Raw genomic sequence first — 25,651 nt, 5'->3', positions numbered from 1 at the left:
TGCTCTCCTCTCCCTGCCCCTCCCCTCACTTTACGGTTTTAATCCAAATAGCTCTGACATTTCTATGGTTTAAATTACATATGGAACAATATTTGAAAAGGAACAAATAAATATATATATATATGCATATGTGTGTATGTACATATATATGTGTGCATATGAATATATATTATACACATGTGTGTATATACATATAGATATTCAAATGGAGAGAATGAAAATAACTATTAAAAGCTCATTCTTCATAAGAGGCATATATTTAATTGATACATATATTTAATTAATATCTAAAGTTTATTATATGATAGTCTTAAAAATTCACCCATTTAGTGTTTCATTTGATTGCTCTTATTATTCTCTCTTTCCATGAGAGGAGATCTCCATGTAGACAAATTCACTGGATCATGAAATCATATATTTTAGAACTGGAAAGGTATTAGAGACCATAGAGTCCCTCAAAGAAACTGAGGAACAGAGAGATTAAATGATTTGTCCAGAGTCATATAGCTTGTAAGGATCTGGGATAGGATTTGAACCCAGGTTTTGCAGGCTCCAAGTTCAGCATTCTATACATTACTCCAAGTTGCCCCTGGCCCCATTCAAGAAAATAGAGGAAGAGCCATGAATAAGACTAAGGCCCTCTGACTTAAGGCAGGGTATTATCAACAAGATCCCATTTCCTATTTTTATTGTATAAATATTTGGCCTCATTTTAACTTAACACTCACTGGAATTTAGATTTAATCATTTCCCACATAAGTGTAAATCTCTCCAAAAGGTCAAAGAGTTTACTTTTCAAGAAGGAAAGAACAAATCCTGTATGCTGAAAAAGAACATGAAGCTGAAAGCTACAATGCATCGACCTTCACAACAACTGATGATTGTGTTGCTTGGTTAGGAAACCATTCACACACTATCTCATGATCACAGATGGATTACCGGATAATGCTGAGATCATAACATTTTACTTATCTCTGATTCTTATCAAGACCTTTTGAGCTGGAAGGGAGGTCAGTGACTACTTCATAAAGGTTTTTGAACTATTTGCCAAACATTCACTATTCCAATTATTCTAACAACATTATCAGCATGTGTGTATCTACAAAGCTACAATGAGAATAGTTTTGATTCTACATAGTGCTTGCAAAATCCTTTAAATACATGATCTGATTTGATCTTCCTAACAACTCCATGAGGTAGTACTACAGAAATTTTTAAAAAAATTTTAATTAACTAATTTATTTTTAGTTTTCAACAATCACTTCTATAAGCTTTTGAGTTTTAAATTTTCTCCCCCTCTCTCTCTGCCTTCCTCCCCAAGACAGTGTGTAATCTGATACAGGCTCCACATATACATTTCTATTAAACATTACTTCAGAAATTATTGTGCCCTATTAAAAGTGGAGAAACGGAAGCTGAGGAGGGCAAGCTACTTGTCCATCATCATACAGAAGTGATAGTTAACATGAGGGGGCATTTGAACCCAAGGCTTCCTGATTTCAGGTCTACAACACAATCCATTAAGCCTCCTATTTATGTAAGAGGTTTAAGCTCATAGGATAATAGATTTACAGTTGGAAGGGACCTTAGAGGCCAATGAATGAGTTCACATTCTAAAGCTTTCATAAACCTTAAAATACTAATATTATTTTTATCTAGTCCAAGTTCTTTGACACCAAATCCAGCATCCTTTCCAAATCCAATGCTCTTTTCAGCACACCATTCTTCATGATCCTGTAAGGTAGAAATTTTTAATTCTATTATCCCATTTTTATTGACAAGGAAACTGAGTCTTCAGCAACTTGTCCCAGGTTATTAAACAAGTAAATGTCAGAACTATGACAGCTATCAGTTATGTATCATGTTTCCTTTAGTATATATTTTTTATCTCATATTTCTTTACTCTTTTTTATTGCCCTTCCCTTGTTTTTCTGCCTTTTAAAAGACCCTACACATCATGTCTGACTATGTCATTATCCCTATTTAAAAAATTCCAGTGACTCTCTGTTACTACCAAGATCAAATAAAAAAATCCTCTATTTGGCCTTTAAATCCTTCACAACTAGCCCCTTCCTACCTTTCTAGTCTTATTACATCTTATTTCCCTCTACATACTATACAATCCAGTGATACCAGTCTCCTTCTTGTTTCTCAAACATGGCACTCCATCTCCAGATTCCAGGCCTTTTCCCTGGCTGTCTTCCAGGCTTGGAATTCTCTCCCTCCCCATCTCCATCCCCTGGCTTCCTTCATGTCCCAACTAAAATCTCACAAGAAGCCTTTTCTGATCCCCCTTAATGGTTAAGTGCCATCCCTGTGAGATTGTTTATATTTTGTTTGTACATGGTTGTTTGCAGGTTTTCTTCCCCATTAAACTGTGAGCTCCTTGAGGCCAGGGACTGTCTTTTGCCTTTCTTTGTCATTCTAGCATTTAGCACCGTTCCTAGTACTGCTTAATAAATGCTTATTAGGCAAGTAGGTGGCAGAGTGAGCACTGGATCTGGAGTCTGGAAGACCTGCGTTCAAATGTAGCTTCAGGCACTGTGTGATCTTGGGCAAGTTACTTAACCTCTGCTGCCTCAGTTTCCTCAACTGAAAAATGGGAATAATAAAGCACTCCTTCTCCCCCAGGTAGTTACAAGGATCAAATGAGATTATATTTGTAAAGTGGTTAGCACAGTGCATGCCTAATAAATGCTTCTTTCCTTCCTTCACTGTTGACTTGACGACACCATCCTGACAGCACAGGCATTTCTATATGGAAATAGGATTGTCCTTGCAACAGTGTATAGAGGATAAAATTAAGATTCAATCAATTAGTTAATCAATACTTATTAAGAAGTAATAGGGGAGCCAATCATGAGGCATGGCCTCTGCTCACCAAGAAACCACAATCCAGTTAGGGAAATTAAAAACCAAAACCAACAACAACAACAATATAACAATATAACAACAAAATAACAATTAACTGCCAAGTGTGTGATAGATGTTATTTGATGGGTAGTTCAATTCAACCCAACAAACACTTGTGAAGTACCTACTATCTGTTTAAAATGGCAGTACATGTATTGGAGAAATAACTTCTGGATGGGTTAAGCAGAGAAGGCTTCAGAAACAGTTGTTTTTTGAGTTGAACCTTAAAGGTTTCTAACTGCTGATGCTCAGCAATAATTTTTGTAAATTTTTGGTGATTTGGTAAGCTTTCTTACTAGTTTATAATGTAAGGCTGATGCCAAGAAGAAATACAAGATTTACCAGTTTTTTAAAAACAACTGGTGAGTCCTGGGGGATAATTTCTGTCCTCTTTCCTCCAGAGGGTTTATGTACTGCATACCTGTTGGTTGATCATTGACCCTCATCAACTCCTCAGGCTGGAATTCTCTTCCTCTTCCTGTGTCTCTTGCAACCCCTTCCTCCTTCAAAAAACAGATTAAGTGCCACCTCCTAAAAGAGGCCTTTTCTGACACTCCCCCTCCCCTTTGTTATTAGTGCCTCATCACTCCTGAAAATGCTTTCATTTATTTATCTGGGTCCCCTTCCCTTCCAAGTAGGATGTCAGTTGCTTAAGGGAAAGAATAGTTTTGTTTTGATCTTTGTAAATATATCTTAATGCTTAGTACAGTACCTGGCACTTGGAAGGTAGTTAATAAATACTTGTTGACCTGAATAGACTAATGTACATCTGTCAGTTTCTTTCTACCCAGAGCATTCTGATTGTTTGACTACTTTGCATAAATACTGCAGGTGTTTACTGATTATCTACTGAGATCAGGAAAGCATGTGCCATTCCATCTTTGTTCCCAGGTAACTTCTGTGTTTAGAAGGGGTAAGAAGATGACCTCATAAAACACATTAGTCTGTCATGGCTTGCCATGAGCCACCAAGTTCTGAAAATTACTGTCTTAATATGTTGTAGATCTGGATAGTGGGTTAATGGGCCTATTGATTGGTGAGCTCCAGATGGGAATGGATGTAGCAATGCAGAAGGAAGCATGACCTTCCTTTTCACTGTGCACAGTATGGAGGTTAAATTCAATTTTTTTTTAAAAGACGACAGCAAGTTCGATGAGTCGACAGTGTGACAAAGCAGCCAAAAAAAGCTAATGTGATCCCAGGCTACTACTGTCTAGAGAATGGGAGGTGATAATCATGCTGTATTTTGCTCTGTTCAGCCCACATCTGTAGTATTGTGTTCAGTTCTGTGTGCCACAATTTAGGAAGCACAATGAAAGTGACATGACAAGCTGGATCTGTTCCAGAGGATGACTAGTATAATGAGGGGATTGGAGACAGTGCCCTATGAGGAGAGGAAGAACTAGGGTTGGTTAGCCTGGAGAAGAGGAGATTTACGGGGGACTGGAGAGCTGTCTTTAAGTATTTGAAAGGCTTTACTGTGGATGAGAGTTATGATTTTTTTTTTTAAACATGGTACCAGAGAGCAGAATTTGGAGCAAGGAATGTAAGTTTTAGGGAGAAGGCAGGTGTAGGCTTGATATCAAGAAAAACTTCCAGGCACAATACTAGGTCCTTAGTAAATATTGACTGGCTGGTAATTAGCTATGGTAAAATGGGCTGGTTCAGAAAGCATTAGGGTGTATGGCTCAGTGTGGCTTCAAGGAGTGGCTGGGAGACCTCTTGTCCAGAAGAGTCGATATAGATCCAATGAAACAATGTAGTATTCAGCGAAAGGCAGTGTGGTGCAGTAGACCTCATCTTGACCATAGTGGACCTGAATTTTCATCCTAGGTCGGCCACTTAACAGTCTATGTGACCCTGGGCTAGTCACTTAAACTCCTTGGACCTCAGTTTCTTCATCTGTAAAATTAGTTTGGCATAGATGACCTCTAAAGCACTTAACAAGAGCTTAATAAATGCTTCCTGCCTGACTTCTAGCTATAGTAACATGAGACTTAATGCGCTCTACATAAATGTGGACTGTGATTATTATGGGGGGGGGGGTGTCAGGTTGGCCTCCAAAAAAACTTTTGTTTCTTTGGGTTGCAGGTTTGACCCTGATGGCTGGCCTTAAGGAAGAGAGATTGATGGCGGGGAGCGGCTGCAGGTGATTCTTGCTCCTTTCTCCTGAAAACCTCTGGGGGTGGGCCCGTGCTGGGGCAGCATCCCGCCCAGCGCTGCAACCTGCTATTATGCTCAGAACTATGAAGGGAATTCCAGACGCAGAGAAGCTTCGTACCAGGAGGCCCAGTCCCAGAGGGCGGAGGGGCTGGAGGCGGGACCCTAGTGCGCGCGTGGCGAAGGCGGCGGCGGCGGCGGCGGCGGCGGCAGCGACAGCGCCCACTCCCCCACCTCCTCGCCGCGGAGCCGCTGCTTCCCCCCCCCAACCCCACCCCACCCCCACCCCCACCCGCCCCAGCTGCCCGGCCCTGTCGCGCTCCGCTCGGCTCTTTCCGCCGTCGCCTCTCGCTGGCCCGTGCGCTCCGGCACCTTCGGCAATTTCCGTCGGGCCGCGGCCGCCATTTTCTCGCTGCTAGTGTGTCTCGCTGGCTGCGCCGCTCGGTCCTTCTCAGCGGAGCTTTGTCCAGTTCGGCAATGGACGGGTACGTAGCCCGGCCAGCACGGACTTGGCGGCGGGTGGGACGGGAGGACGCGGGGCCCAGAGCTGCCCCGGGGTTCCCTCCATCCCCCCTCCGGCGGGGCCCTGGCCAGAGTGCCTGCGGCTGCCCCTCCCCGGACCGGGCTGCCGTTAGCCTCCCCCCGCCCTATAGCACACACCCCTCCTCCTCCTCCTCCTCCTCCCTGGGGCGGGCTGGGCTGGGGGCGGCCGGGCCGGGGAGGGGGCTAGCCTGGGGCCGAGCAGGCCCCGGCGGGACGCCGCGGCGCCCGTGGGGCGGGAGCCCCTCAGGGCTGGGCGGGCGGCCGCGGTGGTGGAGGAGGGAGGGAGGCTGCCGCCAGCCCCGGCCCGACCCGTGGGGCCCCGCAGCCTCGGGGAGCGGCCCGGGCCTGGCGCGGCGTGCGAGGCCTGAGCTGGGGGTGGGGGTGGGGGCGGAGGCGCGGCCATCCGTCCTCCCCGAGCCAGGCCCCGCAGCGCCGCTCGCCTGCAGGGAGATGCCCGCGGCCGGGAGGGAGCTGGGCCGACTCCGCCACCGCCTCTGCCGCCGAGCTCCAGAGCGGCGTGTCGGGGAGCTGGGGCGGGAGGCGGGCGGAGAGAGGGAGGGAGGGAGGAAGGGAAGGAGGAAGGAGGAGGGGAGAGCGGCGCGGAGGAGAGCGGAGCAGGGGAGGGGGAGGGCAGATGTCAGACTCCTTTGTTTTCACCCGGGTCTGGGGGGGGGGCGGGGGGGGTGGGAAACCGCCAAAAAAAAAAATGCTTTTGTAGGAGCGCCCAGGCACATCCCAGGCTAGGCCAAAGGGCGCCCAGAAATCAGCTTCTCCGAGAAAGGAGAGGGTTTGCAGCAAGCAATTAGTCATAGAGTAGGCAAGGGCCCTCCAGCCTTGGGAGAGTCAACACACGGCCAGCTTATGGGAGCTGATGGCGAATTGACCTCTTCAGAAAAGTGTGGCTTCCTGGAGAACCCGTGTCACCCCCACTCAGGCAGCGACCAAGGTTGAAAGGAAACACTATTTCTACTGTCTCACGCTTTGTGTCTTCTGTAGACCCCAGAAGGCTCCAAGACTTGAGTTGGTAGAGGATGTGAGGAGAAAAATCACTTAGTGGTTTTGTAGAAGGGTGGTCCTCAGTGACAGAAATTTGTGGGGCCCATTTTTCTCTTTTGAGTGGCGAAGTGCCTTTGAACCAAGGAAACACTCTTTGGGGTCAGACAAGGTAGTAAAGGAATTTCCTTGGGGTAGAGTTACATAAGGAAAAAGTTTGCTTTGGTTAGGCCTCTGAAGTTATTTCTTAGATATTAAGTGATGAGGGTATTAATGTAATTATTTTTAGAGCTAGGAGGGACCTTATGCTATCATCCAATTCAATCTTATTTTACAGATTAAGAAACTGAGGCCTAGAGTGATTAAGTGATTAGCCTGAGGTTATGCAGTAAAGTAGGGAGTGAGTTGCAGAGCTGGGATTAGATCCTAGAGCTCATGAATCCCAGTGCTTTTTCAATCATACTACACATTGATTTAATGTTTTTTTTTTTAAAAGCAGAAAGTTATGTGTGTTTTAATAGAGTAATGCAGAATATCTCTGTAGTTTGTTTTGTCAATAAAGCATCCCACCCAAAGACACTAGCCTGATTGAGTCATTAGTAAAACTTCTGTCTACTTCTTAAAAGTGATCTCTATCTAGTGAACCAGATTTATAGTTGTACTGGAAAATGATTGCTTCTCCCCATCTGTTTTTATCTAATTTTTGCCTGTGTAATAAAAATTTGAAACTCATATGAATTGTAAATTATGTGTAGAAATTTTTAAAAAGGTAATTATGATGCTAATTTATGAAAGACTATCAAGATGTTAAAGCCTTTAAATTTTCCTTTACAGCATTGTCACTGATGTTGCAGTTGGAGTGAAGGTAGGATGTGAACTTGGATGAAAATTACTAATGTGAAATTAGTTATTTTGTTGTGTCGTTGAAATACATTATTTTTCTTTTACAAGCAGTTTTTATTTGATCATTTTAAGAACACAGTTTAACTACGCAGACCTATGATAAAACTTAACTAACCAAAAGGTTTTATATAGATGTTTAAATAAGAAAATTTAAGTCTAATTTATTTTTGAGAAGTTACGAGTTTTCATTATTTGATCATTTTGTGAGTTCATAGGGGAAGGATGAACTAAAGTACTGATTAAGTTTGACAACTAACAACTCATTTGAAAGCACTTTTCCCACAATTCTAGGGTTGGTAATGCACCATGATGAAGAACTTATAATTCCAGTACTCTCAAGACTTAAAAGAAATTTTTTGTAATTAACTTTAGGATAACTTGTTATTCTCAACAAGTAAAGTACATTGAAAACCATTTTATTAGCCTTCTTTACAAAGAAGGAATAGAATATTTTTAAGGCACAGCGAAGTTCAGAAGTTAACTGTGATTTTGACATTTAGATTTGAAGCTTGTTTGACTTAAAAAGGAAGGTCAGTATCATTTGTTTGGGTTTCTTTATGGTATAAAGTGTTTTGTACATTTGAAAACTTGATTAACATTTGTTTTAATTTAAAAATGCTGACTTGCCAGGATGCTAGTAATCCCTGCTACTGGGAGAGGCTGAGGTCAGGTGGATGTATCTCTTGAGTTGGGAATTCTGAGCTGCAGTAGTGATAAAGCCAATGGGATGTCTGCATTAAATTCAGCACCAATATAGTGAGCCCCAGGAGCTTACGGGGGAAGAACCTTCCCAGGTCAGGCAGGATAGGGATACTCCTCAAAGAAAATCTGTCTTATAGTTCTATCAAGCAGTGTTACACATTTGAGAAAGAAGCTTCAGCCAAAAAAGAATTTAGAATTTAGTAGCTAAGATAAACACATGCAAATATAAATGAACTCTTGGGTATATGTATTTGTACATGAACACTAATGACAGAAGCAAGAACATAAACAACTCTCTCAAAAACATAAGCCTGTGTAGACTTTGTAATTTATTTTGAGGTTTTTGTTAGGATTATCTTCCTGTCAGCAGCTTACCTCTAGAATTGATTGAAATGGTGGAGTGGGAGGAAGAAGAGATAAGTTGTCTACCTGTTTCACTCTTTCTCTTAGTTTGTTTGAATTGGAAGCTGGCCTCAACTTCCTGGTCATGTAATTAGGAATGGAGGCTACCAGTAGCAGCAGTTTAGCAGAGTACTTATAAAAAAGAATGTGACTCCATTCCTCAGTAAATGGTTAAAATTTTCTGGTTTCAAATCTAGTGCTTTTGAATGGAAATATTTAGATCTTTATGCCCAAGGAATATGAATAGATCCTGCCAAATTTTAACCAACATGGTAGAATTGATTCATCCAAATTATTAAGTTACCTGTATATTTATTTTGATGATGCTGCCGTTGTGCAAAATGATAGCATAACCTTTCTAAGGATTATATTCTTTGCCATCCCTGGGATTATCCTCAAGGGTAGCAAATATCTCTTTAAAGATGAATTTGATTCGTGGAAACAGGCAAAAGTTTTTCAGGACTAAGTCTTAATAAGGTGGGTGATGAAATACAGTAATATCTTTTTTGGTCTAAAATATGTTCGTCTATAAAATAATAATTTTCTTGTGAGGCATGTTAAGTAACTCTTAAAACATTTCCCAAAAGTATAAGGATAGAAACTAGACCTGTTATTTTATTGGTATAGAGAACTTCTTGGTGAGGAAAACTCCCTCTATCAATGCAAGTTGTCACCTTCTGCAGTTCATATTGTTGGAGAGTTTGCCTTGAGCATTGAGAAGTTAAATGACTTGCCCAGAGGCTAGATTTGTAATAGGTCTTCCTGGCTTTGGATCTCACAAAAGTTCTAATAATGTTTTTGAACAGTGAGCAACATCAGTGAAAATCATCTTTCACTGTGTCTGCTTGAAGGGCAACATTTCTTTGTATGTTTAAGCAATGTTATGTTTAACGAGTCTCATTGCATTGTAGTCATACTTTGTATATGCCATGTATACCAAGTATTTGAAATGAGGACAATTATAAAAAAATTTGGCATTCATTGAAGGTTTTGGGGTGAAATTTGCTTTTTTTTTTTAAACTAATCTGAATGTTCTTCATGAAAGAATTTTGCACTAAACTTTGAAAGAGGGAATAGATAAGATTTGAGGAAGGATGTGTTGGGAGAGGGTGCATAGACATAGAATTTACTAGAAGATGGAAAGGTTCAAGCGTATCCTGCATGGAGCAAATAGATTTGCCTCCTATGAGAAGATGGACATGACAGATTTTAATAAGGGGTAAAAGTAAAATATAAAATTAAGGAAAAAAAATAAGGGGGAAAGATAGAGTGAGCACTAAGGATCATAAAGCCCTATAAATCAGCATTTCTAACTTGTTTGGGAGGAGTTGAAGAAGGGGAGCAGTAGGGATCTATATCAGAGATTTGAGACTGCGACATTCATGATCAAAGTGAGCCTTGAAGGAGATCATTCTTGCTGCAATTTGATAGATTAGGTGAAGAGACTGGAGACATGGCGAGGAATAAGGTTTGGAAGTAGGTTGTATTTGTGAGTATAGAGAGTAAATGATGGAGTTGAGTAAATATAAAGAGGTTCACCAGTGCAGTAGTGATGCATTCTTGTAAATGAGGGAGGATAAAGTTGAGAGGGATCAAAGATGATTCTAGGAATTGGAATCTGGAGAATGCAAAAGTTAATGGCTTTGCTGAAAGTGGAATAAATTAATGGCTTCCATTTAGGACATATTTTAGGTGGCGGTTAGCTATTACCTAAGAAGAGTTGTACTACATGTAATTTAAACTTGGAGAAACAGAGATTAAGGTTTAAAATAAAAGGACCATAGATTTGGGGTAGTAAGAGACCTTAGAGGTCATCTAATCCAAACTCCTCAATTTATATATGAGAAATACATACATAGGATTTACTGTATAGCAAGGTGACCTTTGGGAACAAATAGAATATTAGACAGACCTGAATCTGAGGTTTGAGGGATGGCCACAGCTAATAGAGCAGGAGAATCCAACACAGAAGATCTAGAATGAGTGGTCAAAGTAGTGTGAGAAAATGTTTATTAATATATTGTCTCTAAAACTGAAGTTATACTTGGCATATATTAGCTTCCTGTAATTGAAATTTGGTGGAAAATAAGCAAATAAAATATCAAAATTAGTTCCTAATCCTTTTTGCTTCAGGTTTTTACCTTTGATAATATAGATGCTTGAATAATTAAGACCAGGTTTAATTCTTTACAGGTGTAGTGCCTCTGTTTTACAGCTGTGGAAAATTTGCTAAGATAACATTTTTCTTTACATTTTTGTAGTTTTGGTCTAACCGTTGTGCCCTCATTTCTTAGATGACTTTCCTTTACATGAGTTGAGAGGAGGTTGGAGTTGTGGAATAAGAAACAAAAATCTCTATGTTTGTATACTACAGATATGCTGAGTTTCGTCAGGACAGACTTGTTTAATTCTTTATTTTTGTAAATTACATTTGCAAAGTAAAGCTATTTGGGCTTTCATTTGTAATACTACTATTTTGCTATTTCAGAAAAATCAGTATTTGGCAGATTCTAGCAAATTTAATGATTCTGTTCTTCATAGTCCAGTAAAATTATTAAAAGTGCTTAAAAGTGAATAAAATTCACTTAAAAGTGAATTACAAGTGAATAAACCTTCCTTTCATGAATAACTTAGTTAAATACAAGTTTTTTCCCCAAAGAAAATTACTCATTGTAGGTTGCTGATAATTTCTAATGTTTATGGAATCTTTTTGGTTATTTCCACATTAATTTGCATTTGAGATGGTTAAAGTGAGAAATTCTCAAAGTTGAATACATTTTTGTGTCTAATTATAAAATGAATAAATGGACATTCCAAAGACTTTCCATGAACAGCATGCTTAGGCATAATGCCAGTAATATTTTCCCTTTTTTTGGTAATGTGTCAGACTCCTGTAGATATGCTTTTTGCTTTCAGGTGCAGAAGTTTGTATCTATCTGCTAAAAGCATCTTCCCACATGCAAAGTATTCTGATCTTGTATTCAAGTTAAGAGTGAAAGGAGTTAGGTGTCTTTGATGGCAAACTTGAAACTTGAAAAGTATAGATGAATTAATTTTCTCCCTCCTAATCTCTTGGTATTGGCATGTTTGAGGTTGATTACAGCCAGGAAGTCAAACAGAAGTAAGTAGAATTCAGGGTTAAAGTTGGTAATGGAGGCATATATAGCACTTTACCATTTTTAAAACTCTTTTTCAAATGTCATTTAATTTTGAGCTTCAAATCAAGATGGGGTGGGCGTCAGTACTTTCTTAAAGAGGAGGAAATAGATGACCTGCCCATGGTCAACCTTCTAAACTGTTAACTGGTAAAGTGGAGACTAGAACCCAAGTCTTTAGATTTTCAAATCCATTATTCTTTTCATTACATTTCATTCAGGAGGAGCTCTGTGGGGTTTAGGGGGAAAGATACAAAACAGTCATGAAGAGAATTCCAGGAAAAATTATGTGATAGAGAATTTAGGATAGTGAAGATGGTTAATACTGTATTTTGCCTCTTTTGACAATACAATGGAAACAGAAGTTCAGGCCTTAAGGACTTCTTGTTGGAGAGGCAATTGAATATCTGTGGAGTAACTGTGATGTTATCTAAATGGCCTGGGATAGATCCTATTTCTCATAATTGAATATATTTGATGACAGATTAAAGCCTCCAGAATACACAAGGTAGGTACCAGAGGTGGGTCTCCTTGGGATTGCTGCCAACAGCATCCTTGGGAGATACAGCTGTTAATGGTATTTTCAGTGAGCTTTTAGAAGGAGAGAGCCAGTGAGAGATCGGCTATAGAAGTTCCATTTTATAGTGCTTTGTTATGTGACTCTTCTTTCTCCAGGACAGTTCAGCTCTGGTGAATTGGGAATCAAAAAATAATTCCTCAATTCCCCAAGTAGGACAAAAAGGGGAAGGCAAGTCTTATAACACTACTAGGAAGTCGAGGGCTTCTCATAACCTTGTTTAATATTGTTAGGAGATATCCTAGAAATGATCACTGGAACATTAAGAAATCTTGATTTGGCAGATGGAGAAAGTTAAAGGTAGGTTGATATACTAATTAACTACTTAGTGACTGTGACTGTGAAAGCTTTCTTAGGAAAGAGTGTAGAAGAATAATAGGGTAAGTGTAAGAAGAAAAGACTTAATATTTTATAGACAATAAGGAGCCACTGGAGTTTGAGTAGGGTGGGGGAATGATACCTCCTCTTATGGAAAAACACTTGGTGGCTCTTTAGAGGATATCCTCAGTCTTTAGCACAGAGTTTAGCACATAGCATATGTTGAATCAATTTGTTTTGATTGTTTTTTTTTTTTTTTTATACTGTGATAAGTATGTATTGTTTCCTAAGGGAACTGGGGAAAGATTCCATATCATTGTTGCACAGTCTCATGGACCAGTTAATTGAATTGTATACCACACTGGATTTTCCTGACCAGTATCAGACATATCTTTTAAATCTGTAATGACAACACACTGATCCTCCTTCCCCTTAACCCTTCAGATCCAACCTTCTTGACTGTCACCTTCTGCACAGCTTTTCTGTTTCATGAGGAATACAAATACCTGAGCCTGTCCCCCATTTCTTTCTTTCTTTCTGTCTTTTTTTTTTTTAATGAGGCAATTGGAGGTTGACTTGCCCAGGGTCACACGGCTAATAAGTGTCAAGTGTCTGGTCTGAGACTGGATTTGAACTCGAGTCCTCCTGACTGCAGGGCCAGTGCTCTATCCGCTGCGCCACCTAGCTGCCCTCCCCCATTTATTTCTGCACGGTTTTCCTGTTAGGAACATACATCCACATCCCAAGCTCTTGTATACTCTAGAGAATCTCTGGCTTTCAGCTTTTCATTCCATAATTTAGTACTGAAAGATCCCTTTGGTGTCCTTTGGTCAAGTTGGTCTTTCTGATTTCCTTAAAATTATACCAAGTGTTGCTTTGGATGGGAACCATGAAGAAAACTTCATGTGCTTAAGTTTTGTTTTTTTTTTTTAAAACATGAACTTGTTAATGTAGTAAAAATGAAAATAAAGGGAAAGATATTGTAGGGAATAATTGTGTAGCTAAAGTCATGGAAGCCCAAGTGAATGGGCTTCTATCTCATCTGCCCATTTTGTCCCCCGCCGCCTAGTCATTATCCTCTTAATAGGTAGTTCTCCATCAATACTGTTCCATTCGTTACCTCTTCGTCCTTCTCTTGCTTTTACTAGCCAGAACCTCTGCTGTGGCATTCTCCCAATATAAATCTATATATAAATTTTGCAACCATTACTGAGTAACGCTTTATCTGCAATATGCTTTTTTAGTGGAACAGTTATTCTTCTTGGATTTTAAGGAGGAAAAAATGGCCCTCAATGTTAAAGGTGGTGGAAGGTTTAAATAGAATAAAAATGGAAAATAGTTTTGCATTTTGGGAACATGGATGAGGCAGAAGTTCTTTGTAATGGACAAAGTCTACATAAAAGTACGTGTATATATATAAATATATATGAAGGGAGTGATTGAGGGGAGAGCAAGAGAGAATTTCTGTTTTGTAGAACTGTTAGGCTTAGCTTTGGTTCCATCCATTTCACTAATATCCAGTGTTATTTTTTGTTCTAATTCTATTATTATCATCTCCTTTGTCATATTTTTGTGTATACTCACATTTGTCTGTATACATGTATATGTGTTCCTTGTGTTGTAAAGGAATTTGGATATGAAAGGAAAAATAAAAGAGAAAAAAAATTTTTGGTCATTTCTTTATATTTAAAATGGAGCAGCTCCTACCATGGCTGAAAAAAAAAGCTAGCAAGAATTAACAATTAAGGTAATGAGAGAATAAAAGAGGAGGTGGTTTGGCTATATGCCAGTATTTTGGCAATAATTTATGCCATTCTCCAAGTGGTCTCAAATTACTTGTTGAACTGGAGAATGGGAGAGAGAAGAATCTGGTTGAGCCAGGAGGAGGTTGCTGACAGACTCAGGAAGTCTTTACTTGCCAGATGATTTAGATTTAGAAAGTTATAATATTACACATGGGATATAATGTGATTATGCCAGCATTTCTTGATCTTCCCATTCTAATATTAGGTATGGATTGATGACTGGCCACATTTGACTGGTGGCAAATGTGTTGGATGATTTCTGGTAGTAATATAGTTAGCACAGAGACTGAATTGAGTTTGAAGATAGCAAATGGGAGCATTATTGATGTGGGGTGGAAAGGAAAAAAAACAGGGATTTTGGGGGAAAAAAACTTGGACTTTGGAAATCACACAGTTTGGAGGTTAGATGAAGGCTTCTGGGAAAAAAAAAAGAAATTTTAAAGTCAAGGTAGTGATAGCTCTTCTTGTGGAGATTGCTACCCCATGGAGTTCAAACAAGAATGTTGCAGCTAAATAACAACATTTATTTAACATGTTAAGGTTTGCAAAGTGCTCTATACTTAAAGGAAGGTCAGGTTGAGATCTGTGTTCCAGATAGGATGCATAAAGAATATAGATTTAAGGTGATAGTGTAGAATTGAACACCTAAAGTGATTAAAAAATGGGCTTAAAAAAGGGGGATATATTGGTCATTTGATATCTTGTAAAGAGGTAGGGAGAAAGACAGGGAAAGTGGCAAAAAACCAATAACCAGAAAATGTCGCATTTTTAGAGTTGTGAAGTTTTAAGAGCTCAGTTGGAATTTGGAAAACATTCTCTTAAGTATATATTATAAAGGGTAGTTAGAGTCTATTAGTACTATTGTTACTATAGTTTAAATATATTATGGATTTTCAGTCTTCATCCTTCTTGAATTCTGTAGTATTTGACATTTGACTCCCTCTTCTCCTGGATACTTGCTCCTCAGATTGTCATGACACTGATTGTTCTGCCTTTCTGACTCTGCAGAAATGTTATTCATGTCCTGCCATATATGTGGGTATAGCCCAGGCCTGTGTCATGGGCCCATTTCTTTATACTTTTTCTTAGTTTCCATGGATTCAGTTATCATCTTTGTGCAGATAACTAAGAATGTATCTAACCTTGATCTCTAGAATTCCGGTCCCACATCGTTCTCTTATGGGTTGCGAAGTTTGAACTGGGTGCTGTATAGCCATCTCAGACTCAACACGTACAAAACAAAAGTTCATCTTTTCCCCTCAACTTAACCTTCCACCTTAATTGTCCATATGTATCATGGGTATCATTTTTCTTTCATTTTGATAGATTCGAAACCTCAGGAGTCATCCTTGACTCTTCCTTTCACTCCTTTATCTCCCAAGCATTGTCAGTTCTGCCTCCATCACATCGTTCACACCTATAACAGTAGCTCAATCATCACATCTTCACTTTTTATCCATATCAAAAGACATAGCTTGATTCATTATTACTACCTATGTGACCATAGACATGTTACTTAAATTCCCTGAGCCACGTCTGTAGGATCAAGGAGTTGGACTAAATGATGTCTGAGGTCCTTTCCAGCTCTAGATATGCGATTTGTGGTCTTGTGCTTAATGTATATGATTTCATCTCGCCCCTTAACCTTTTTTTTTCCTTCTGACTTCCTTAATTTTATTGATAGTCCCAGCAATCTCCCCAGTCACCTAGCCTTCAGCTTTTTGATGATGCTGCTTCTACTTCTAGGAGCTTATAATGTAGTGAAAAATTTTGGTTCACATATTCTTTTAGAAGTCCTGTGAGTTTTATCTCTAATTTGTCTCTTCACACCCTGACCATTCTCCCTCTGATCCATCATATACACACAATACACCTTATTGCCAGAACTGTTTTTCAAGTGAATGGTTATACATAAGCTAACATTAGATCGTGAACTTCTTTAGAACAGGGACTGTTTTTTTTCCCTTTTTTTGTATCCCCAGTGCTTAGCACAGTGCTTGGCTCGTAGTAGGTTCTTAATAAATGTTTTTTGACTGATTGACCCATGCTATTTCCCTTCTTAAACTCCTTTAGGGTTTCTCACTGTCTAGTGTAGTGTTCTCCACAATTTTTCTATTGATTATTGTAACCAATTAGAAGTTGAACAGGTACCTTCAATATGCTTATATTGTGGCAGTGTGCAGAATGGGTAAAGGAATGAAGAAAATCACATGTCATTTTTTTAAGAAAAATACTATTAATGATCAGTACATAAAATATTAATATTTAAAAAGACTATTAAAATAAACACTCAGTGGGCAGATTACACAACATTGACTTTAATGATATCTTTTAGGGGCATTATGACAAAGTGATAGAGTTGGCCTTGAAGCCAGGAAGATCTTAGAATCCTACCTCTGGCATTCTGGTTATGTGACCCTGAGCAGGTCATTTAACCTCTTAGCGCTCACAGTTCTCTGAGACTATATATATGTGGCAGAGAAGGTGCTAATCTGCATTGGATTAGGCAGCAACAGTAGGGATTTGTTCTGTGAAGTTGTACTTGAGAACCTGGAGGGATACATGTGGCCTCGAGGCTGGAGGTTTCCCACTCGTGGATTAGGGAGTGTTTCTTCACTTGGCATTTCCCTGTACCAGTGAAATCATAGCTCTAGTCCTCATGCCTATACATTATAAATGTGTATTACTATACTATGGGGCAGCTAGGTGGTGCATGTGTAGAGTTCTGGGCCTGGAGTCAGGAAGACTCATCTTCTTGAGTCCAGATCTAGCTTCAGATACTTCCTAGCTGTGTGACCCTGGGCAAATCACTTAACCCTGTTTGTCTTATCTAGAAAATGAACTGCAGAAGGAAATGGTAGACCACTCCAGTATCTTTGCAAAAAAAAACCCAAATGGGGTCACAGAGTCAGGCACAGCTGAACATAGTGCTATATTTAAAATTATTTACAGTGTAAAACTTACCCCAAAATAAAACTTAAATATGAGATAAAGATGAAATAGTATTTGATGTTAGAGTCAGATAGGAGTCACTGGAGTTCATTGACTTAATGCCGTGACAGGGCCATATTTGTGCTTTAGGAAAATTACTTTGGTGTCTGTGTGGGAATGGCTTGGAAAGGGGAGAAAAGAGGTTGGAAAATCAATTACAGTGGTGGGTTAATTTCTTGGGATAAGTAATATTTTGGAGATGGTTTCATTTTGTGACAATAATGAGTGTGTATGTGTGTGCGCACGCGAGCTTGTGGGTATGCACACCCTTATTTTGACACTAGGCTGACTTAGAATATGACCTTGACCAATTAAATTAAAGTGAGCTGGTTTCACCAACTTTGGTTCTGTCAGCTGAGTGCTGGATTATGCCATATATTTAATTCATTGCTGTTTGTTGCTCCCTTTTGCCATGTTCTAAATTTTGTGGATTTTAAGAATGCATATTGCTTCAAGGAAATGTGTAAAATTGTGCCTTTTAAAGAGCATACTTCAGTAATTATTAAAGACATTGTAGTGGCTATTGGTGTGATGAGTTCATGCTTTTCAAAGATCATTCAGACCTACAGTGAAACAGTGAAAAATCACTCACAACAAAGTACAGAGGAGGTTTTTGTGAAAATGAAAAACAATGTAAAGAATTGACAAACTGTTGCTATAGAACATCCTAATTAATCCTCAGAAAACAAGCAGACATTCAGAGGGACCTGGCAACTGCAGGAATTATTAATTCTTTTAGTGTGATGTAAGCTTCTTGAAATTGGAAGAATAGTGGGAAGACTAGTAAAAAAAAAAGCTACTAACTTTTGCTATGAATAAAAAATGATCGTCATGTGCAAGGCAATACAAAGATTGGAGTACTGAAGATTGGAAAAAGTTTTTACTATTTCATTTTTTTCATACAAAGCTATATGAAAACCATTGTCAGAAGAAATCCAGGCACGCTTGTAAGATGTAAGTATCTTCCTTGGACTGTGAAACATCTACCCCTAAAAGAGGTTTTGGGGATTTTTTTTTTACTTCCAATGGACCTAGAAGTCTAGTTTTTTTTGGGGGGGGGGCAATTGGCCTTAAGTGACTTGCCCAGGGTCACACAGCTAGTAAGTGTCAAGTGATTAGTCTGAAGCCAAATTTGAACTCAGGTCTCCTGACTTCAGGGCCGGTGCTCTGTCCACTTTGTCACCTAGCTCCCCCAAGTCTTGTTCTTATTGAGAGAATGATGAACTCTAATATGATGGCTCTTTCATCTCATCAGATAAATTGTTCCAGAATTATAGAAATTCTCAAGTGGAGATAGAATACTGCAGTACAACCTTGCACTGTGCTACATGGTATAGAAGCAGTTCCAGCTCTCCAGAAGTTTATATTTTATCATGGGAAGTAAGGCACAAAAGTAAATACAAAGTCTATAGAAAGTAAATTCAAAGTAATTTCAGGAGGTGGCGTTAGTAGTTGGAGATGATTAGGAAGGATTTCATCAAGCATGTTGAGCTTGAGCTGGGCTTTGAAGGGAGCTAGGATTTCTGAGTGAGAGTGGAATGCGTTCCAGGTATAGGAAGCAGCCTGTATAGAGACAGAAGAGGAATGTTATTTAAGAAGAATAGCAAGTTGGACTTCATTAGACTGGTCTAGAGTGCAGGGATGGTTGTAATGTTTACTAAGCCTGGAAAATTAAGTCAGAATGTGGCTTCAAAGGACAAAAAGAAGAGGGTTATAAAGACTGTAAGGAATTACTATAGCTTCTTGAGGAGTCATGATCAGACTCGTGATTTAGGAATATCAGTTTGGCAGCCATGTGGAAGATAGATGTGTTCACTTAGGTCTTTTACAGGGAGTCAGTAATACCTATGATAACTAACATTTATGTAGCATTTTAAGGCTTGCAAATTACTTATATTAACTCATTTAATTCTCACAGCAACTCTGTGGAATAGGTGTTATCCCCATTTTACAGAAGAGGAAACTGAGGCGGAGAGATAATGTGATTTGCTTAGCATCACAGGAAGTAAGTGTCTCAGTCAGGATTTGAATTCAGATCAAAATGTGGTAGTTAGTATCAACAACTCATACTTGAGAATTCATTTAATAATATAAAAATTTGGTAGTCTTTGAAGCAATAAAAGTCAGTATTCCTGAACATTCTGAAAACATCCTGAGAACAAAAAAATGATATTTTCACACAGAAAGTACATTTGTAGCCATCCTAAAGACATTTGAAAGAGAGTTGATATAAAGTGGCTGACATGCCACAAACCTGAAATTAATGCCTACTTGTTCTAATAACTTTCAATATTAAGAAAATAGTATTTTTCTTATCAAGTCATTACCTTGAAGTCTAGAGGGAAGGCTTTTTTACCAATCTTTTTTTCCCCCCAGTAAATGTACTTTAGAGCTGTGTATAGTAAATTCATGGTATGTAGCATTTAAGTTCTAGCACCACAAAATTTTGAGAAGGTAATCTGCTTGCCAAAACAATTCAGAGTTATTGAAGAAAGATGTTAATACGTTAAGCCATGCAATAATTATCTTTTTACATTTATGTTTAGATAGACATCTATAATCTTATTAGAAGGTTGAAATTTTGAATATCTTTCTGTGAACACGTTATAGATGTGCAAAGGCTCTTTGACTAAATCAACATTTTATTCTATTTTATTCAGTCTGTTTGATGCTTCAATGATTTCCAGATCTCAAAGGCCAAGGGAAATGATCATAAAAGTGAATTTATTTCTGGTGAATGAATGAATCAACGAATTTAAAAAAAAAAGCATTATTAAGTGTTTACTCTGTGTGAAGTACTATGCTTCTGATTTCTTTCAGTATACCTCTTGTCCTGTTGACCCCCTTTCACCAATCCCTCATTATAGCTCTCTCATGCACTCCTACTTCATGTGTAACTTTCCTGAAGTCTTATCATTCTTTTTAAAATTAAGGTTAATCTTTTTTTTTTTTTAGAGAGTTCATGTTGTCTTATGCAGTGTGTGTGTGTGTGTGTGTGTATGTGTAAAAGATACTCTGTCCTCTGAAAATTTGGACTTCATTTGTCTACTACTAAATTTGTGGATTTAGGGATTAAAAACAATGAAACAGACTGTAACAGAAACATCTTAAGCACTGTGACAGAGCTTAAGTGTTATTTATGAAGATTTCTTTCCTTCCTACTTTGATGACTCATTTTATCTCTTATATTGCACTGCAGTAGTATTTGGAGGGAAAGTCTACTACTTGAAATTTCCAGGAGTTCAGAACTATAACACTGTTTTTCACTGAACCTTTTCCCTTCATTTAATCATTGTCATTATTTAATAATTTTTGTTCCCATTTCGAGACAGCAAATATGGTCATAATAGAAGCTAGATTTATGTAGTGCTTTGAGGTTTGCAAAATGCTATATAAATATTATCTCTATCCTCAGCAACTCTGGGAAGTAATTGCTATTATCATCCATTTTACAAATGAAGAAATTGAGACCTAAGTAATCATGCAGCTAGCAAGTATGTCAGGCTGGATTTGAACTCAGGTTTTCTGACCTCAGGGCCAGTGCTTTATCATTGTGCTGCTGGGTGCCAGTGACTTTTGGGAAAGTGCAGAACAGAGAAAAATACATTCCTGCTGTCCGAAATCTTATAATCTTTTTAAGATGAGAGATAAATGCACAGCTACCATAATTAAATTTTACAGTACAGATAATTATCATTTGTATCCCCTGTACTTATACTATGGTATATGATACATAGTAGGCACTTAGTAAATGCTTGTTGGTTGATGTCCACATAGTGGTGTCATAAAGGAAAAACAGTTAAGACTAAATGCTCTTTGAGTGTATAATCTTAATTTTGTTGAGTACTTAGTTGTTTGAAATTCTTATCTCTACTTCTCTGTCATTTCAGTACCAGGTCAGTGATAAAACCTTAGAAATGCATCTGTTTTTAAAAATTTTCAACTTTATGCCTTTGGATACTTAGCTACCTATTCTCAGATTGTCCACCACCTGCCAGCTTGACAACCCATTTTTATAAATTTTAATTTCCTTATCATTTTATTTCTTTCCAAAATAATTATTTATTCCTTTAATTCTTTGTTTAAAGTAAATACTGTTGTTAACTTGCATACCTGTTCGATGATTTGAGTTCTAATTTTTCACCGTACTAATTTTAACAAAATGTTAGTATTAATCTTTTGGCCTTCTAGCTACATATGTTTTAGAAACTGCTGCTACAGCTGCTGTTATAAATTTGAAAAGTGCTTTACAATTTATCATTTAGTTTGAATGCATGTAATGACATAAATTCTTTGTTCACTTCAGTGCAAATTGTATTGACACCAGTATTGTAGAATTCTCAAGAAATCTTAAGAGCATGTCATTGTAGTTCTTTGGAATTTGTATATAGGTGTTAAGAAAGCTGAAGTTGTATCAAGGCTTTATTATATATTAATCAATACACAGTGTGCTATGCTAAAATGCTTCTTGTGATCAATAACATTTTACCCATTTAACATTCACCAAACATGAAACAGCCATATTTAGAAATTTCCTTAGAGGAATGGCATCTAATATGCTGTTGTCTATTTTGAGTTTTTTCTTATTTTGTTTTGTATATATATTTTAATATATTCTGTGTATTAGAATTGTAATTTATCTAATAAAACTAATTTTATGTAATAAAATTATGTTTATATGCTACCAAACCCTGTGAAACTTTTCCCATTCTTCATTTTCATATTCTGGTGTTAACCCTACTTTTTTGAAAGCTGTGCCTTCAAGTAGAAGTTCCCTGTTCAGTGAATGTTATTAGAAGTTTGTCCTCAACTAAAGTCAGTGTAGTTTAAAGTAAAGAGCGTCATGATATTAAGGAGTCAAGAGACTTTGTTTCTTGTCTTCCTACCTTTTCCAGTCTTTTCCTTATTCCATTCCTTCTACTCTGTGATTCAATAATACTGGTCTCCTAACTGTTCTTGAACACAGTACTCCATCTCCTGACTAAGCATTTTTTCTTAACTCCCACCCCCACCCACTATGTCTGGAACTCTCTCCCTCTTCATCTCTGCCTGCTGCCTTCCCTGGCTTGCTTCATTCTCTGTTAAAGGCCCAACTTCTGCAAGAAGCCTTTCCCAGTCCTCTTTATTCTTAGTGTGTTTTCTCTGACACTACACCATCTGTCTATAACTTGTTCTTACTTAGTTGTTTGCATATTGTCTCCCCTATTAGACTGTGAGTTCTTTGAGAACAAGGACTGTCTTTTGCTTTTCTTTGTATCCCCAGCATTGAGTACACTGCCTTTTACATAGTAGGTGCTTAATAATTTTTAAAAATTTAATATTTTTCCCCAGTTACATGTAAAAACAGTTTTAACATTTTTTTTCCTTCAAATTTTGAATTCCATATTCTTTCCCTCCTCTTCCCCCCATTGAGAAGGCAAGCAATTTTATACAGGTCATACATGTGCAGTCATGCAAAACATTTCCATGTAAGTCATGTTGTGAAAGAAAACACAAACCAAAAAAAAAAAAGAAGGTAAAGAGAAAATATGCTTTGATCTGCATTCAAACTCCATCAGTTCTTTCTCTGGAGGTGGATAGTAGTATTTTTCATCATAAGCCCTTAAGAAATGTCTTCTATTGTATTGCTGAGAATAACTAAGTTATTGACAGTGGATTATCATACAGTATTGCTGTTACTGTATACAGTATTTTCCTGGTTCTGCTCATTTCACTGTGTTTCAGTTCATGTAAGTCTTTCTAGGTTTTGCATCCTGCTTGTCATTTCTTGTACACAATAGTATTCCATCACAATCATAAACAACCTGTTCAGCTATTTCCCCAATTGATGGATGTCCCCTCAGTTTCCAATTGTTAGTTACCACTTAAAGAATTGGTATAAATATTGTTGTATCCATAGGTTCTTTTTCTTTTTCTATTTTTTAGATATAGACCTAATAGTGGTATTGCTTGGTCAAAGGATATGCATGGTTTTATGACTCTGGGCATAGTTCCAAATTGCTGTACAGAATGGTTAAATCAGTACACAACTTCACCAATAGTTCAGTGCTTTTGAGCTGATTTTGAGCTGATTGATTCGATGACTTTCTACTTTGCCACTCATTGTGTGATGCTGGCCAAGTCATTTAACTTCTGTGGACCTCACTTTCCTTGTTAGAAGAATTTGTGATTGATTATTTCTAGGGGCTTCTATCAAGTCTGACATTCAACCTTTATGGTTCTGAGTTCCTGTTTTATTTTGTTAAAAGAAGTTGAGGTTTTTGGAATAATTTTAAAAAAATTCTAAAATGTAACACAAACTAATATTTTGGAGATGTTTTAGTGTCAGTGTTTGGCTTATCCTGTAGTATCTTTTGCTATCTGAGAGGTATCTAGGAGGAGTTGTCAGTAGTAATTCTATATTAGTAGTAAGTAATGAGGCTCATCAATGCAATATCCTAAGGCAGGGGTGGGTGGGGAACCTGTGGCCTTGAGGCCACATGTGGCCTTTTAGGTCCTTGGGTGTGTCGTTTTGACTGAGTCCAAGTTTGATAGAACAATTCCTTTTATTAAGAAAATTTGTTCTGTGAAGTTTGGATTCAGTCAAAGGCAGCACACCCCTGTCCTAAGAGGTGCCATTGGGTTAGGTCTATTGACACTCTAGATTTTGGCTTGTTACACTGTCCTTTGGCACATGGACAGAGGGCTGCATATCATGGTTTTAGAGATAATTTAATGATTTATTGATAATTTACATACCCCATATGAAAATGAATGTATTTATTAAGCATTTTGTGCCAGGCATTGTACTAAACATTGGGGATATAAGTAGAAAAATTGAGACAGTCTCTGTTCTCAGGCAATTCATACTGTAATTGAGAGAGACCACGTATAAAAGAATGTTCAACTGCAAGGCATATGAAATTCTAAGACAACAGTAGTGGATAGGGCACATGGCAAGATCCAGAGATTCTTAGGCTGCATAAGTAGGTCAGATATATGTGCTCATGTATATATGAATATGTAAAGGGCATAAAGGCAGGATCTGGAAGACTTTAGAAGGTAGTGGCTTGGCAAGTGAGAAAGCTTGGTTGCTCCTCCATCTCATCAGAAGGAATTGTCTTATCCAAGCCCTGTGAGCAGTTAAGCATCCTAAGCTAGAAGGAAGATCACTCAGGTGCTAGTGAATAGCCCTGTTCCCTGGAGTCGGAGATGAATTCTTGGATACCTGGATGAGGCGAATCATAGGGCAGTAGGACTTATACAATAAACACTTAAAATGATTTTTTGGAAAATGGGTAAAATATTAATTATGAACATTGGTCATTATATTACTTGATTAGAAAACAAATATTGACTTTTAGGCCAGTATTGTTGTCTACAGTATTGTTAGAATTGATTGATTGACAAGAGCTTGTTATGTTGGCTGTTTGTTATGATAAAAGAAATTTAACCAAGGTGCCCCAAGTTCTTATATTATGGTTTATAGCTTTATTATTTTTATTTAATTTCCATTCATTATTTTAACTTTGAAGGTGAAACTATTGTACTTTAATCAGCATTTTGATTATTTTACAAAATGAATTTTGATAAAATTCAATAAATTTTCTTTTAAAATGCAGAATTAAAAATATGCCAAATAATTCTATACCTATAAAAGTAACTGAAATTTTCCGAAGACCACATGAAAGTAGGAAGGCCACAATTTTTATGCACATGAAACTTTAAATTCTTTTCAGGTGTTATTTAAGGTAGTTGTTTTATTGAAAATCTTGGTGTATAATTCAGTGTCCCCCTCCTTTTTTTTCCACTTTATAGATTTGCTTTCCCTGTCTTAATTGATCTCTGTCACCTTCATCACCAATAATCAGTAGTAAAGAGGGAGATCCACCAGGAAAGGAGTGATGCTTTTGACCTTTGGGTGGCCACATGGCTATAAGATACAAATTTGGAAGACTTTTACATGTACATTTGAATGATCCTTCTTTCCCTCTTAAGAGCCTTCTGACATTTTTTGTGTGTATGTGTGTCTGTCTCTGTATATAACAAGATTTCTGATCTGTATTACTGAAATACATGATAATGTACTATAATTAAATTTTACAGTAGGGTAACAATATTTCAGGATTTAATTCTTTTCTACCAAGTTGCAGTGCCACTTCTGCTATCATTCTTTTGGAAAATTAGAGGGAGTTCCTTTTCAGTTAGAT

General features: G+C 38.0%; 1 protein-coding gene across 7 annotated transcripts in view; it reads left to right on the top strand.

Moving 5' to 3' along the window:
* Positions 1-5,422: 5,422 nt before the first annotated feature.
* PTBP2 (polypyrimidine tract binding protein 2) overlaps positions 5,423-25,651 on the top strand; it is a 113,898-nt gene continuing 93,669 nt past the window's right edge. For 3 of the 7 annotated variants that reach the window (XM_027862613.1, XM_027862612.1, XM_027862611.1), the window contains exons 1-2: positions 5,424-5,558; positions 7,444-7,474. In XM_027862613.1, the coding sequence (XP_027718414.1) occupies positions 5,551-5,558; positions 7,444-7,474 (39 nt within the window). In that variant the 5' untranslated portion in view covers positions 5,424-5,550. Of the gene's footprint in view, positions 5,559-6,339; positions 6,563-7,443; positions 7,475-25,651 lie in introns of those variants that run through there. The other 4 variants (XM_027862615.1, XM_027862610.1, XM_027862616.1 and 1 more) reach the window with 2 other exon arrangements.

The sequence above is a fragment of the Vombatus ursinus genome, unplaced genomic scaffold (genome assembly GCF_900497805.2).
Source record: "Vombatus ursinus unplaced genomic scaffold, bare-nosed wombat genome assembly UNPS02014769.1, whole genome shotgun sequence".
NCBI classification, from domain to species: Eukaryota; Metazoa; Chordata; class Mammalia; order Diprotodontia; family Vombatidae; genus Vombatus; species Vombatus ursinus.
Note: the sequence above shows the minus strand (reverse complement) of the source record. Positions and strands in the feature narration are given on the sequence as shown.